We start from the raw sequence: 17,789 nt of genomic DNA, 5'->3' as shown, positions 1-17,789 counted from the left end.
GCAATTTCATGACTGGAATATTTTAGGGAAATGTAGACTACATCATCGAAAGAGTTAGATTTACTGACTAGCTCTTTTTAGGGTAGGGGATGGTAGCAGTCAGCCGCTTATAGATCTATTCTAGCAAATATGGAATATGGGCAAATATTCAACGAACGAAAACCTTAAAATAGAAACCAAACGTTATAGACGTTATAGACATATTCATATATTTCCGTTCGGGTGAAATGTCACAATATTTTCGACATCGATTTTTAATTTTCAGCCGACATGTCAACAGAATCATCAAAGTTAACACGATGGATATATAAATATCGATGCGATTCGAAAATACATAATCTCTTAGCTCAGCCTATCCCCATATTACCGACAGGTTACCTACATCGATGCCTGGCGTTACCGCCGTTACTGCCGTTAGCTGTCGGTTACGTTGTGCGTCGTATTGTATTGTTTTTTTCGTCGCGTTTCATGTTATACGTGGTATAGTTTATAAATATATGTATATATGGATGAAGCAATCGACTCTGTTGTGTTCTTTTTGAATTAAGACACGCCCTCCGCGAGCTCGCGTTAAGCGCTCGCAGCCACCTTACAATATATATATATATATATATATATATATATATATATATATATATATATATATATATATATATATATATATATATATATATATATATATATATATATATATATATATATATATATATATATATATATATATATATATATATATATATATATATATATATATATATATATATATATATATATATATATATATATATATATATATATATATATATATATATATATATATATATATATATATATATATATATATATATATATATATATATATATATACAATTTCCCCACTGTTCAAAGTCGCATGATATGAATTGAGTGTCGTGTATATGTTGCTCGGTTTAATAGTTAGTTTCTGATGATTTTAACAAAACACGTAATATTCCGACAATTTTGTGAAAAAGCTTAAAATCAGGGAAATATGTTGAGATTGCTGAATCGGGCTAAAAATCAAACACTTTCTGTCAATGTACTATGTATTTGACTGGTGTTAATTGATCGGATTCTTAGCAGATCAAGTCAGGCAAAACAACGTGCATGTCAGGGAATAGTCAGGGGAAAAGTCAGGGGGAAAAGGAAATCAATTTGAAGGAAAAATTTTACGATTTAGCATTATTCTGTTAATACTCGTAGACAGTAAATCCAGTTAACTCCAGTGTTGCCGCTGCTAATAGCGGAATAGCTGTTAAACATTCAACACGGCTGCATTAATCGCCATTACATTTCAACGAGATGGAAATTAATGAGCTGGTTATAAAACACCCGAGCTATAGCTCAATCTGAAGTGTCGTCCATCGTTAACGAGGCGTTTATCAAGTTTATTCGACTCGGCGCCTGTTGATTCAACCACCGACAGAATCTGAATCCGAGTAAACACGTGTGTTCATCGCGTCGAGAGTTTTGCGAGGCGCCGTTCTTCTCGTAGTTAAATTGCACAATTCGAGAGACTCGATTCGTAAATATTTACGATATATCATCGCGGCGAATAATCGATTTTGATGAATAATCGGTTGAACCGCGGTGCAGTTTCGCAGCAACACGCCGCAGTGTCTCCACTTGCAAATGGTGTGCGCTATTTATACGGTGTTTGTTCGACGACGGCGACGAATCGAGTGTCGACGACGCTGACGATCACCAGGCCGTTTTTATGGCTTGTTTATTAACGTGTGATTCGGTCGACCGGAAAATGTTCGCTTTCGCAAAATGGCTAATTGGTGTTTTATGGTATTTCCATCATCAGACTTCGACTCGGCAACCGTACATGACAGTTAATCGTTGGCACGAATGTAAAACGGCGCTTGAATAAATGAATCTTCATCCGCGCGGCCATCAATGCCAATAAATGTTTTCACGTTTACAGGGGCGGATTTAGAGGATGGACTGATCCACCCCCTTCAAAATTCGAATGTGCCCTCCACAAAGTCTGAAAAAAAATTTTGCAAAGAAAATAAATCCAAATTGGTGTTGATAAGGACAAGAAAAACCCCTCTGATTGTCCTGTGGGAGGGCCACTTGCATTGCCAAATCTGCCCTTTCAAATTAAGTGTCCATTCGAATTTCAAGGTCCACTCCTTTCAAAGAATCCTACATCCGCCCATGCGTTTGTACATACACGGGACCAAGTCGTTTGACATCTCGTGTTCCGGTTGAAATTCGTATCACTATTATGTTAGAATCCCCCACCATGATTTTTTCAGTAAATGACGTAAAATTTGTAAAAAATAAGTGTATATTTTGAGCAACGTTTCGATCGTTTCATTAGCCATCATCAAGCGTTTACTACCATAGCCATCATACAGGTAGGAAAATAGCCAAAGAAAGATGGCCAAGGTATTACCTAAGAATAATGAAAAAAGAAAAATGGCCACGGAAGATTATGAGAATATAGGATGAAGCTATTCACCGGTAATGTTGATATCGACGTTGATCTTTACGCCTGATGACGGCTATTAGTTAATAGCCAAAACATTGCTCGAAGTATATCGTACACTAATTCATATCAAAGAACTTTCAGTCTTTTGCTGAAATTATTTCGGGATTTCCTAGATACGTATTCATCTAACACGCGGGTAATAATATTGAGTATCGTCACGACTTGTACGCTACTTTCCGTGATGTCTGATCCTCCGCGCGGAATATCATCAACACGCCAGTGTGCGTCATGATGTAGTAGAGACACGTCTTCCGGGTGTCCCCGACACCGTGTGAAAATCATATTCCGTATATACGACACGACGGTATACTGTAATTCTTTGTTATAATGTTTACTTGTTGTGATGCCCCATTCATCTCAGAATCGAATTGCGTGCTTTCCATTTCACCCACAAAACAATACCGTGTTATTCCCCGCCTGGTCATATCGCCGGAATGGTAATAAATATACGGTAATCTTACACCATTTTCTACTATATTGTATCCGGGCTTATTGCGTATTTTTCTCGTCGCGTATCGTCTTATCGGGGGAGTGGAGGCGTCGGCGGTGGTGGTGGCCGATCTACCGTTCTCGGAAAGGCGTCTCTCATTTTCATAGTAATATAACCCCGGGACGGACGCAAATCGACGAAAGCAAGCGACAAAAGTCACGTATCGCCGCGAGCGTATCGCGCCACCGCAATCTCTGCCGGACTCCTGAAGGTCGATAGTGAAGAAAGACGTAGGTGAAATTCGTGTGATTTCATTGACATTTATACTAACGTCGACAAGACTATCGACAAGTTCCCGAGATTCTGTAAACAATTTTTCCTTTTAGAACTTTGTTTGAATTATATCGAATCAAGCGGAAATAAACATCATATCATATCATGATATCTCTCACTCATTTCACTTATTGACCCGACGACGCAACTACAGTAGCAAATGCTCGTACTTCAAGTAAACTATACTTAACCTTAAAAGTACTATTCGTCTCGAGAATGAAGTCGAAACGTTGAATAAACCACTAGCCCGAGGAAACATTTCCGGACTTGACATTATGTTTTCGTTATCATAGTAGGATTCTCGACATATCTGTCTCTGAACAAGGATATAGCGTTTCATCCATCGTTACAACAACGCACTTTGGAAAAATTCTTTAATTTCATCCGTGTATATTGTTTTTTTCTAAAAAAAAAAGTTGCATGTCACGGTCTTTTAAACGGATTATAGTAGCGCTTACGATGTTCGAGAGGGTGGGTGCGTAAATCGGCTTTTAGTTATCAAAAAAAGACTGGCAGAGCAGCAATCAGTCGTCACATGCACGCTTCGTTTTCTCGTGATGTCGCGGTATAAATCGCGTCGTTCTTCGCATAACGACGACATCAGATTCACGACATCAGATTCACGTCGTCGTCGTCGTCGGAGTCGAAATTAGACGAGTTTCACGAGTGAATAAGCGCTCGGTTTTTCCGAGAATCGCTGCAGTTAATACCTGGTGGGTGTGCGGCGGCGAAAAATAATTGTAATCTTCACGCTCGAGCTGGATTTAAATTGATTAAATATCGCTTTGTAGAAGTCGACGCGGAGTACAATATCGCTCGCTGGCTCGTGAAACCTGTTTCTCAGCCGATGGCAACATTTTAATTTCGTACGTTAAAAGTCAGTCGCACTGTCCGCACTTAGACTTGTGCTTATACAAACCTTGATACTGTGTTATGCAACATCACATCGAGCTCGTACTGACCAAAGATAGACTAAATAGATAAATAATATATCTAATAATAATGATAATGTCTATATACATAATGATATAAATCGCCTGAAAGTACCGCAGTTCTCAGCGGGACAGCCGAAATTAGAGGGGAGAGTAGTGTTACGCAATAGAAAATACTAATCGTGGACTTCTTATCGTAATTTCAAATCAATCCGTTCGTTATATCATCACGTTTTCCATATTTCTTTTTCATGAAATTGTATGTGTAGTTTTCAGTTGTTCTGGGTTTTTTTTTCTTTTGAAATCGACATTGCAGTAAAACGGTATATGGGCCGGATACTGGTCGTGCGAGTATAATGTTTGAGTAGTTGGACCGGAATAATTCGCTGTTCGTCGATATTTCCGTAATCCATTTTGTTGTTTATGGCCGTCAGTCGATCGATCATTTAAAGCAACTACAACGCGACAACGCTTTTTGTACAGGAATCTCAAATCATACGAGTCACTCCACCCGCCGACGGAAGATGCGGGGAGGGGGCGCGAAGGGGGGGAGAGAAAGCTATAAGGAAAAGTTTTGACAGTGATAGATTTCAGGAACTGATCAATCTTGCTCTTCGTGGCACTTGTTTCTCACACGTTCGTTGTGTCGACTTGTCAATATTTCCTGAAAACAAGTTTATCCGCGCGTAATGCGGACTGTTCAGTCGCTTGAATCGAGTTGAACCTGTGTCCGACCTGTAACCTAAGACAATAAACCATTTTACAGTTGCTAGCCGCCATTTTGTTAGGGTACTTTTGTCCCGTATTGTTGGGTCGTTTTTTTCTCTTTCTAAAAACTATCCGTGATGTGTGTTCTATCATATTTCATCCGTCCATAGATGGATTTTGACAGTTTCAGCAACATTCAAACCGCATAAATCTCTAGTTTTCAGTTATGTAAGAATCATTTTTCAAATTTGCAACAATGCGACATGAGAGCGATATAAAAATTGGCGGTCAGTTTTTTCCGTGCGCATAGAAATCAAGGGTACTGAACTTTGAAGTTCGTTATTTTCAGAAATAATTTTCTAAAAAATCCAAGCATTTCAAGAACTGTGTGCATAAATGCCCTCTTTCAGGTCACCGATCGCCGATTTATCATTGAATACAAGTTCTGCTCAATACATAATGTAATAATATAGCGATCGAATGCAACCTGTACCTAATCATAAAAGGGATGCGTGTCGGAAAATGGCTTTCTCCTCTTGTGCGCAGTTTCCTGACGGTAGCTTTTTATGGCATTAATGGAAAACCTTTTATTGACTGTAATATAAGGAAAAATGCTTGTCGTATTAAGTAAGGGTAATAAAGCAAACTACACTATCAGCGACAACCAGCGCTAAATACACACATCAACAGGTACTTACTAATAGCGATAGAACCGAATGATACATTGAAATGAAGTGCTGCGACTTATTTCTTTTTTATCTGCTGTTTCTGGTTGAAGAAACCAAACCGTAGTAAAAACCTTCTTGTTCGCACAATTTCTCATTTTCGATGTTGTTTTTTTTTCTTCAGAATTAAGTATAACGCAAGTGCAGTACAGTTACAAGGATCTGGCTAATCCAAATGTGGGACACGTCGTTCGGGACCATAACAGCTCTATGTTGAAGTTACTCTTGACGGGTAAGTAGTGAATGCGATGTTTGAAATACCTGATGCGAAACAAGACGGGTTCAGTTTGACTCTAAAATTAAATCAGTTCATTCCCGTCGATTTAACTCCAGGGTTGAATCTTAACCGACTGGATCTAGGGGTAAAAGTGTTACAGATATCATCGAAGAAGTTGCTTGATAGATTTTTGACGCCCGTAAAAACCCGTTTCAATAGTGTTTTTATACATTGAAAACACGCGTTATCTAAGAGGCACTGTGTTAGTCGATGTGCACAACGTCATCAATATTAGCGTTTCAAAATAGCAATTACGATTGTGTATATTGGCGTTAATTTTGAAATAGAATATATTTCACAACTCTAGAATATATTTCACAATTTCTTTTCGATATTAATGTCCATGTCTCTTGAACTACGTCATCAATATAGGGGCTAGACTGGTTGCCGGTCAATACAATTTAGAATAAAGCTATTGATCCTAAATAGCATAGACCTATATTATTGATGTCATATTATTCGTTGTCGACAATATCAAGCGATGGTATTTCTGAGACGTCAATAAAGTTTCGAGTTAGTTTTCCTAAGATATTCTATCAATTAGCATTCAAATCCTTGCTATCGGTACTGATTGTGCCATTGGTTCCACGCAATTTCCTTCCCTTTGTTGCGTCTAACATCGTCTGTCCGCGGAAATTGTTTTCCGTTAAGTTATTCGCCGAGCTGTCAGGTCGTAGACCGTTTCAAATTGATGGATAAAGTCGAGCGAATTCGGCCAATTTCCCTTCTATAACTCGTTAATTGGATATACAAGCGTCGGCCTCAATGCCGCAACTCGAAACGGACGCCATCTTAACAAAACTGATTTGATTTGTGAAGCTATCGCTTTTATTATCGACAGATCGTAAAACATCGGCCAAGTCGCTATCCTTTCTTTGCCATGCGCAGAGTGTGCTGTATATTCGGTGTTCATTTTCGCGAAGCGAGGGAAGCGATATCGTGCGCGTAGCTAACAACAAACAGCAGCTGGTGACGTCGGGTTTGCGAGACGATCCAAGGCATCGAGTATACCGCTGGTATTTCGAGATGTTCGCGTTAGCATTTTCGTTATGCTGTAAAATGACAGCGCGCCACGCCTCGATTGCGACGCGACGAACAAAATTTTGTTCAATTTTCGCATAATTACCACCGACTTAATGATACGTGAACCGTAGCTGATAAACGTTGTTCACGACGAGTCGATGAGTCGACGGTAGAAAAATGGCCCCCGGGAGACAGCGGCAATCAGAAACACAGTAACAACGCCGCCAACGCGACGACTCCCTGCAAATGTGTTCTTAAAAACACGAGCGCCCGAATTCGGGTAACGCTGTTCGTGAGACACAGTTGCTGAGGGGTTTGGGACATCTTTCGTTCTATAGCCCCATTCATTGGTTCGATCTCCTCCTACCGTCGGAAAAAAAGAGATTACAAACCCGTTCGAAAATCCTGAAGTGAACTTGGCTCTAAGCTATTGATATTTTACATGTGACGCCCAGAACATCTCTTTCGCTGATCGCCATCAATTCGAAGGCTCTTCTCTGACTTTTCCTGAAAACGCTAATAATTCCCTGAAAGCGGGGCTTTGGATTTCGATGCTGTTTATAGATGCATTTACGAATGATGCATTTTTGTTTTCATTTCAGTTGCCGATTTCGCGCAGAAAGTTGCCACGGCCCATCAACAATTCTCAGTCGTCTTGCACAATATCGTCAAACAGTTTGAACAAATCGGCGCAGATCTAAAGAAAGAGAGGTATAAATGCAGAGTATGAAACACTTGTTGAAACCAAAAAGTGTTTTTTTCGTCCAGATGATTAATAGCCACTTTGTCTAGTAGTGAACACAAAATAGAATGGGTAAATGTTATTTCATGTGTGCCCGGATAACATGCGCAACCTCCCGCAAAACTTGGATAAGTATGTACCTGCAGAGACCGGATCAACCCTCTACTAACGATATCTCTGATAGGAAACCACAGTTTGCAAGAACTATAAGATGTACAAAGAAACATAGGTTTTTTAGCTAGGACTTAAACTACGACATTTTTACTGTAACCTATCGCTACTGCGGCAGATGTGATGAAACATGTTTTCGGGGTTTATAAGAGGCCACGCTATTGTTACCAATTAACGATATAGTTCTTAAGATATCGGCCTGGAATGAAGCATGTTCTCGGGGTTTATTCGGAGGCACGTTACTGTTTTTAACTAATGTATATCTCGCAGACATGAAAACGTCATGAACGTACGAACGGTGAACTGCTGAGATAAATTGCCTGTTACCACTGATGATAAAATGGGCCGACATTAGTTGGTACTAAAATGTTGTAAAAAAACTAAACTGTCGATTTCGATGGAGGAAATCGATTGCTGATGAAGAATCGAACTCTTCTCAGGCCCGGTTGGTTTTTGGTTTCACAAGCCAGCAGGCTGAACTAACGCGCTGAATGGCCCCGTGCATTGCGTATCGTGCATTCGCGATAAAAAAACGTTCTAACGACTAACGATTTATTTGAGCAAAGAACTTAAATTCTTTCTCGTTCGGAATGACTACTCAAAGCCCTAATACAACTTAATGGGTAAAAGGAGAATACGTTAAAAAAATCACGTCTTTTTATCGTAAGACGTCGTGTAGTGAGCAGCTACCGTTTCGTCGAGGGTATTTTCTTTCATACGGCGGCAATTGACATGAAACAAGAGAAGATAACTACGAAATACAAAGAAGATGCTCAAGCCGCTATAGGCATCGCATGACGCGATAGGCTTTGAATCTTTTGCGGGTTCAAATTCGGAATAAACGTCACCGTGACGCGTATTAGCTTGTTAATTCGATATGCGAAATCTTCTAAGAACACAAATTCTAAACACCGGCATACAGGGAATCCCTACGCGCGATGCGTGCAGCAGTCTTCCACCGCGATAAGAGAAAAAATGAAGCGACGCAGATAATTTCGCAGACGAAAATTAAATTCAAAACATCGCCGCGACAGAAATTCGGCATGGCTGCTTCTGTCGGCGTGATCGAATTAATGTTTCAGCCCACGCTTTCACTACTTGTCGAGCTGTTCTTGAGAATGGGGACTGACCTTATCTAAGTCGAGAAGATACGCTATATCCGCGTGTAAGATGAATATACGAGCGAAAAAAATCCCACAATGAATTCAGCCAAACATATAAAGTTTATGAAAAGAAGTATCATCAGTAGCCATCATCAGGCGTTCTGAGTACAGAAAAGATTTACAAGATTACAAGTTCTTGTATAAATATCCTGTGGATTCATTCTGGAGTCATAACGCCTGATGATAGCTAATAGTAGTCTTCAGCCGAGAAACGTTGCTCAAGTTTGTAGTATGTATATATTATACACTTCTATTCAAGTACTTTTCATGTTTGGTTGAATTCATAGTTGGATTTCTCTCGTATGTGGGGACAGATCTCTAAACGGACTGCTGCTGCGATTGTTGACGTTGTCGTCTGCCTCGCCGCTGCCGTCGCACATTTTCTTCTTCGTTTTCATTATCTTTTCTTCTCGGCGTCAGTCACGCAGACTAGATTACTGTACGAGCTGCGGCGTTAAATACGTGCGGTGCTCGCCGCGCCTGCGACTGCTGAAATCCCTCGGTAATAATGCAATCATAATCATTGACGGAGTTTTCATAACTGATTCGCCGTGTTTACGTTTTATATACCGAAAATGTGAGCCACACTTCTAGGCAGACCTTTTTTAATCTACATCTAAAAATGCTAGAAAGGGCTCCTTAGATTCCCTAGCTGCAAAAATGTTTGAATTTTCGGTTTAGGCGACTGTAACAAAATTCCTATCTCACGTTTTTATTTGGGTTGCAGATCGGTGGACTTCCGCAGTACGATCCACACTGCTTGGGACACGTTATTACACGAAACAGAAATGGACGCACAGGTGAGACAGAATACCGAAGAGACGAACACTCCTACGAGGAGTATCGTATTCGCCGCGTTTATGGGGGATTTAATTATCATCTCGACTCGATCACAGATGGTCGAGTGTGTGCAGCACTTAGAGTTGTCTCTAACCCCGTTATATAACACACTTAGAAATATTCGATTCGATATAATAATTGTGGAAGTCGATATTATCGCTCGTCTGATTGGTATTATTGAATCGAAATTGAATAGAAATCTCGTACGCTAGGTGTTAGATAATCAGGACCGTACCATAGCATTTGAATGTTGCTAGGCAGAGAAACTCTAAAAAGGGCAGTAACCGATATAACGTTGTTTATAGGCCCGAACAAACACTCAGAAATACAACAAAATGCTTGCAGTTCCGAGTGAAATTTCAATACAGATATATTTTCAGAAATGGCACAAGCAAATGCAAAAGGGGCAGTTTTACCAAAATTCATGGGAGGCAACTGTCCTCCCTGTGACACCCCGTCTCAGTCCCCGATAATCGCAGTCCTGAATAATGCTTGTGTTTTTCTATAGTATTACGATCATAAACTACGCACTCAGTTCAGTCTCTTGTAGAGCTGCTTCAAATATCAAAGACTGTTGTTCGGTTTTTTGATATGGCAGATTTGAACTATCAAAAGACCACTCGCCATTGACAATTATTTGACCGTATGTTACGTTACAAGTAACAAGCAATTTTCATAATCCCATTTTCATAATAAATCTATTTAATTCCGATCTTCCGATTATCTTGTTGAATTCTCATCTCAAAAGAGCGCAGTTGTTCCAAATTAATCTCTTTTCATTCCAATATCCCCAATTAGATTTCCAAATCGGATTTTTTAACTAATCATATTGTCAGTCCAGTCTTGTGTGACATATGATTTCAGCCGTATTCTAAATTCCGCAACCAATATCAATGTGTATATATCTGTTGAACAGGCTCAAGCGGACACGGCCGACCTGCTCATCAAAAATGTCTACAACCCACTCGTAGAAGTTGCTCAGCACAAGAAAAACCACGCCAAGAAACTGTACAGTTTTCGCGAACAATTCGAAAACGAATTGGACAAAGCTCAAGAAAGTTTAGAACAAGTAAGTGTGTACTGTACGGCACCCGTAGTATAAGTCGAAAAGAATTCCGGTAAAATTTCCGTGAACGAGAAAACAGTTCGACGTTTACTTAATGGCGTTTAAGATGTTTACTTTAACTTATGACTTTCAGTGATAATCCCAAGCACTGCTCTAGTCGGATACATTAAGCTTTCAACGACCATCAATTCGGTACCCACACAGAGCTTCGCAACATGGAGGGTGTCACGGATATAATTTAAGATTTCAAACTTTCAAAAATCACACACGAATTTAACTCGGAATAATTCTGATATTTATGGTCCAATAATGTCTAAAACCAGGTGGCTAAAATGATACCTCGTTTCTCCTAATAGTCCGGGTCATTTCGTAAAATACAATAAAATTTGTAATCAGGTCGACTTTTCTATTAAGCCGGGTCGGTTATTGTTAGCTTGATCGTGATTTTTTAAATAGTGATGTGCAGGTTAGATAGGCGGGCGGTTGGGTGAACCAGTTAGCTCAGCAGAAATAAGAAACAAAGTATCAATGTTTTAGCTATGAATATTGTATATACATTCTTATCGTCTAACGTTCGTTACAGACCCATCAAGACTATATCGATAGTTTCGAACGATACCGCAGCAACAGTCGCGACACTACGAAAAATCTGGCAAGCTATTTCAACGCTCACAACGACTACATCTTACAACTATGGGCTTCCAATTGTATGAACGAGGAATACATAACGACGGCTTTACCCTTCATACTGGAGGTAAGCGAGCAGGGGTAGATCCATGGGGATAATCAAATTTTTTAGTTCCCTTTTTCATCTGTCAAGAAACAAAAACGTGGCGCATCTCAGTGTGGGAGTATGCTTTACATTGCTTTTTCGGACATCAAAGTGTCTTTTGGGACGTGAAAACTTTAGGCCTAAACACACGTGACATTTTCACCACAGAACGGCTGAGGTGAATGCTTCGATAAGCCCCTCAGTGCTGATATGCCCTTTATGGACATCAAAGTGCCCTTTAGGATGTGACAAGTTCTTCATAATTTGCCCCTGGAACCGGCACTGAACTATATCAAATTCGCCGAAAGTGTTTAGCGTTTTTAGACTTCGAAATGGCGGTATCGGCTTTTCGCTAGTCGTGGCTCCTTTGATGAATTATGGAATTCTCAGTAACGCCGGCTAAATCCGGTACTACGGCTCAATATACGTGTATATTTACGACGAGACGCGAAGAAAGCGACAACAAATAATGATATTCGATTGTGTACGATGACCTTTTCAGGCGGTTGTTACTTTAGGCGCCGCCACGCGCTGAACATAATATGTCAAAGATTCGTTGGAGGGCACTTTTCTATATTTGTACGTGATTGACGATACTGCTAAAGCTTAGCATGGGTAATGACATCATTTCGATGGCTTCTCCGAAGATGAACATGCTAATCACGAACCCCCAGAAATGCTGTTGTTGAGACCTCCGTTTAAAGTACAGATTTCTATTTGTGGTCCATAATCGTCAGTCTTGCAATAAAAATATACACTAAATGTGATATCGCCTCGTTTATATGTCTCCGTAGCATTTTATTTTTTTTTTTTTGGGGGGGGGGGCAGAGAATCCCGAAAAGGGGCTGTTCTATTGGAAATTTGCAAAAAGAGCACTCATGCAGGCATAAAACGAAGGTCGCGATCACATGGAGACGATTTGGCCCGGGCCAAATTGACTATCAGGCTCGAGCCAAATTTGGCCCGTGCCTAATTAGAGAGCGCGCTCAAACGGAAACCACTCACTCGATACTAAATATGCGTAAATGGAGCGAAGTGGGTCATTTCCGGAACCAGTAGCAATTCAAACGCAATCTGTCTCGTGCTAAAATTTGGCTCGGGCCTCGTCCGACGTTTTGGACCAAATTTGGCACGGGCCAAAAACGCTCAGGTGATTGCGTCTGTAATTTTGGTACCCAAGCGTTGATCCTTTGACCAGGCATAAGACACTCCAAACTCTCCCAACTGATTCTTCCAGTTATGTGTAGAGGCTTTTTGACATAACTTGCTTTCTTTTCAATTATGCAGGAATTGGAAGAAATACATATAGATACCAGTAACGTATTAAATGGTGCCATCGAAAGTCATTCTCTACTTCTAGTCACTAAGGTAATTCCGTGGTTTCTAAATGGGAAATATTCAACTCGATGTTAATAATGCAAAAGACTCGGCGAGCACAGTCGTTTCCGAGACAAGGCGGGATGAACTGCTGGTGAAGTATTCCAGCACTCATCTGCCATCTGAACGGATACATTGAAACAATAAATGATTGATATTAGCTACAGGTCTTCGTGTGGAATTTCGCATCGGCAATCGGTTAGATCTACTATCAATTTTTTTTCTATTTCACGTTCAGGCCAACGAACAAAGCCACAGATACGAGGAGATATTGAAGGTGTGTAACGTAGTGAACCCGAAGGACGATATAACAAATTTCATACAAGCTTTCTGTCCGGATCCTGTGGAATACCTGCCGGAATACCATCAGTTCACACCTCCAGAAACAGTGCCCGGTACCGAGGTAGGTCGAATACGATCAAAACTTTTTGTTTTCTCGCGCTTGAAAGAAAAAATATTTTTTTTTAGTATGCGAAATCAGTCACCATGGTAATGACATAGGTTTCTTTCCCTGTAATTCCCTTCCTTAGTCATTGCTAGTTCATTTATCACTTCATAGTGATTCATATTCAAACCAGCCTATTCATTATTTCACTTCATAATGATACCGTCTGTATTTGATTCATTCTATATTTATGCAGGTAATAACTAAGAGTTCGATAATCGTCGACCGATTAACAGAAAATAACCTGAAATCTCGTCGATCTGAACTGCAGAAAGAGGCGGCAGAACTGACGTCATATATCAAACAGAATCAGGATGTTACCCAGACGTTAATGAACATCTGTCAAAGGTACGAACGACTTTGTATCGTCATCATTCATTCTTACTGACCTTGAACTTAAAACCCATGGGGAGTTCATGCATCGCCACGTTCGAAAAAGATGATGACATAATCTTATGATAAATGTCTACATAACTGATTCCTATCATGATTTATATCATAACTGATATCCGTTACGGTAAGATTTCCAAAAGACGTTCGGAAGATTTTGTAGAATATTGCAAATATACTTAACCAAAAATGAAATACTTATTCAGGAAAGTTCTTAAGATGCATACTCATCATATAGCGATACCATACGCGATAGGCTAAACAAAAATGATACATTGTTTCTCCGCAGCGGCCGGGTCATTTTAGTAAAATATGATAAAATTTGTAAACAGTTCATTTCCATAGCGGCCGGGTCTGTTATGGTAAAATTGATCACGATTTTAAAAAAAGTTATGTATAGGGTAGATAGGCGGCCGGCCGGGTCAACATTTAAGCTCAGCAGAGCGGAGAAACAAGGTATCAATTTTTTTTAGCCTAATATGATGCATTTTCACTTGGAAATATTTTCGTGATATTGAACATCCGCTCTATGAGCTGCGCCATCTTGAAATGATGAAATATTTCTATGTCCTAGAATTATGGCTGGATTAGGTATTGATGCAGCCATTGTATGTTTTTGGCACTTCGGATCTCATATTGCAATACACATGAGACACGAAATATACCTCTAAAACTTTAGAATGAATTTGATAGCGGTACAGATCTAAATTCAAATTCGAACTGATGGAAGATCTCACAGAATTTTGCAAATGATTCGCTGACCTAATGGCTGTATGCATAATCCGTATCCTATTTTACAAATGCCCATTCGATGGACACGATGTTAAGATAATCGACGTTAACGGCGATAATCAGCCAGTGCGGGAACCACCAAACATGTAGACTACTTTAAATGTCACGGCTGATCGACAAATCCAGTCCAATGCGTAATTACACCGATGTGTTCGACGTCTGAAATTTAATCTGTCGGCTCAAAGAGCCGCGTATTTATAAAGACGACGGATTAGAAGCTATCGATTTCTGACGCGGCACCGGTGAACGGATTACCTGTGTGTGCGTGAGTCTTGTGTACCCGAGATGATTTACCCCCGATGACGATGATGATAATGATGATGACGGAAGTATGGATAAGTTCGTCTGCGCGCGTTTACAAACAACACCGGCAGCATTATATATACTCACCATCATCTTCATCATCAACATCGTGCACACTCATAGGTATCTCCCACTTGCATTTATCCTCGGTAGCATCTCGGCAATAAGATCTATATAATGTGGTGAAAACAAGTGCGCGTGTGTGTATATGTATATGTATATATGTACGTATATATAGGCGTCTGTATTTGCTGCGCGGAATGAATCTGGTGCGCGGCGTTCTGGTGTCTTCTCTTCGAACAGCGCGCCCGAATAATTACTGAACTCGCGGTGTCACGTCGTTGATAACACTAATTAATCTCTTCGCGTCTCCGTTGTTGAAAATATGACGATCGTCTTCGGCGAATATTTTCTCTCGGCGTTGCCAACTATTTAGAGCGGATATCCATCTATTTATATATATTTATATGTATATATGTATTAATCTGTCGGACGGACGTGTGTTAATTGAATAGAAATACCTTTGCATCATATCTGTAATTCGGGTATATATGATAATAACTGATTCGTTCTGACGTTCGGCGGTGTTGATGTTTCGTTCGGCGTAACAATTATCGACGAACCCCGGAATGCTGCGATCGTCGTCGTCGAAGTCGTCGAAAAAGTCGTCATCGAAAGAAGGCAGCAGTCGTCGCCGCGCGCACAAACAGCCGGCCAATCCAGACGTAAGTGTACATTGTTTTGGCGTTGGCATTAAAACGCGTTTTGTTTTTCCCCCTTCCTTAACGGGATTTTTGCAGAAATTTAGCGAATCATTTGTATTCGAAAGTTTACGAAACGCAAGAGGATTTATGCCGGAAACGGAACGAGATCCGGATGGCAACGATGCAACTGGCGGCAATTCGGGCGCAGGTAGGAACATTATTGTCACTTCGTCTAACATGCCAGTGCAGTCATTTATAAACCGGCAAACGTGTGTAGGTTATTTCTTTGCATAAACCCGATTGAGTTTGAATATAGGTAAGTGCCGTATAGCTGCAGGATATAAACTAGATGATGGTGTTGAGGGTGGTACTACACAGGCATCTGTAAATCTATTTCTCCGCCAAGGTTGCGCTATATATCGCTCAACACGATCCTGTTGTAAACCGGTGTTTATTTTCTTTTCGATTTTCCACATTTATCCATGTATTCTTTACAAGTTTTAACCTCTAACATTTAACGTTAAACAAAATTTTTCCACTTATACACGTATGTATATATAAGATGCAAGCGCGAAATATCTCGATTCACTAAGACAGTGTAGGTTCGAGCTTTCCCGTAGTTCTATTTCACTGTGAAGCGTTTATAGATACACAAATTGGCTGTGATGCCAAATCCATTAACACGGTTTTCTTTCTCATATAGTAGACTGTAAAAATGTGTATTAGCCAATATCTAAGTTTCATTCATATTTCATGTTTATTTAAGTGAAATTTACGTCGAACATTATCTCTTATAACGGGCTAAACCGAAAATTAAGAAAGAATGATATTCAATTGATTCCTACATATCCTGACTCGGTGTTAAAAATGTCCAAATCATTATCGCTGCTTAATAGAAATTTTCGATATATCCTGAAAGCGGGCAGAAAATAGATCTGCAGAGATAGATACTAGAGAGCGGAAACTTTCTAGAAAGAAGAAGAAATCAGGCGACGAGAAAACCTTGAAAAATAAGGATCATTACGCATTATTTAGGAGCAACGTATTCAAAACAAGGGGAGGAAGGAAACGCAACCAGGGCTGCTGCACTTTTTTGAAATGCATGTATATTCATCTGCAATATATGATGTATATACATCGTTTCCTCGCGCGTCTTTATTGTTATTAGTATAAATATTAGGCGATATTCACGTGGATGTATGGCAAATGTTCAAATTTATATAGATATACATATTAATAGATTAACACGAAACACATGATGGTGAAATAGGTATACATTTCGTAAAGAAAATATGTTCTGTTCCTGATTTCCGGCGGTTAGAATGGGTATTTTTGTCTTGTTTTTTTTTGTGCGGTAGCTAAACAGGGTCTAAAAGAATGTTTTTCTTGAAAAAAAACGCCCAAAAAATTTGGAAGCGAATGAACATCACTCGTTAGCACCATAAAAATCAGCCATCGTACACAGCTGACTATTGAGTTATATAATTATTTCGTTATACATGTATATTGGCTATTTGAAAGGTCATCCGAATCGAGGTTTGGCATAGGAATTATTCGTAAACTTTGTAAAAGCTTTCGAAAAGATTTTGCTGAATCAAAGGCCTTTTGCACATTTCTTCGTTATCTTTGTCAGGCAGAAGCCACGATATTGTTCAGCTCTTCTCTCTTTGTCGTTCCGCTCACTTCTTTATAAAAATTCTCCTCATAATACGCTTCTTTTACAGAATTATGAAAATAGGACGAAAATAGGAATGAATAAAGCGACAAGGTGGCCATTTTGCGATCGAAAAGTTCATTGCGAAAGATGTTAGTTCATTTAGTTTAAATGTCAGACAGGCTAGGCTAGGGGGAGGGATGAGTCTGTGAAATCGGTAACTGAACCTTGGATATTTGTGTGTATTAATCATTGAAAGCGATGCGGAGTACGATACATTGCACAGGTCTATATTTTGCTCAATCATCGACCCCGCTGCGTGTATCTAGTACCAGCAACTCTCTCTAAAAACCACTGCTTTTATCTCGGTATCATCTTGTAAGTCTAATTCTGGGTATGCATTTAACTAATCCCCGCGGCC

The 17,789-nt window shown here is 39.8% G+C and overlaps 1 protein-coding gene across 1 annotated transcript in view; it reads left to right on the top strand.

The window, feature by feature from the left end:
* LOC141913058 (uncharacterized) overlaps positions 1–17,789 on the top strand; it is a 61,482-nt gene that overhangs the window by 25,768 nt on the left and 17,925 nt on the right. Inside the window, exons 3-11 of the mRNA XM_074804501.1 lie at positions 5,774–5,881; positions 7,552–7,660; positions 9,753–9,825; positions 10,782–10,934; positions 11,515–11,685; positions 12,991–13,071; positions 13,319–13,483; positions 13,722–13,873; positions 15,811–15,922. Coding sequence (XP_074660602.1) covers positions 5,774–5,881; positions 7,552–7,660; positions 9,753–9,825; positions 10,782–10,934; positions 11,515–11,685; positions 12,991–13,071; positions 13,319–13,483; positions 13,722–13,873; positions 15,811–15,922 — 1,124 coding nt within the window. The remainder of the gene's footprint in view (positions 1–5,773; positions 5,882–7,551; positions 7,661–9,752; positions 9,826–10,781; positions 10,935–11,514; positions 11,686–12,990; positions 13,072–13,318; positions 13,484–13,721; positions 13,874–15,810; positions 15,923–17,789) is intronic.

Source organism: Tubulanus polymorphus, chromosome 11 (assembly GCF_964204645.1).
Source record: "Tubulanus polymorphus chromosome 11, tnTubPoly1.2, whole genome shotgun sequence".
Classification (NCBI taxonomy): Eukaryota; Metazoa; Nemertea; class Palaeonemertea; order Tubulaniformes; family Tubulanidae; genus Tubulanus; species Tubulanus polymorphus.
This window is presented reverse-complemented; position numbering and strand designations above follow the sequence as displayed.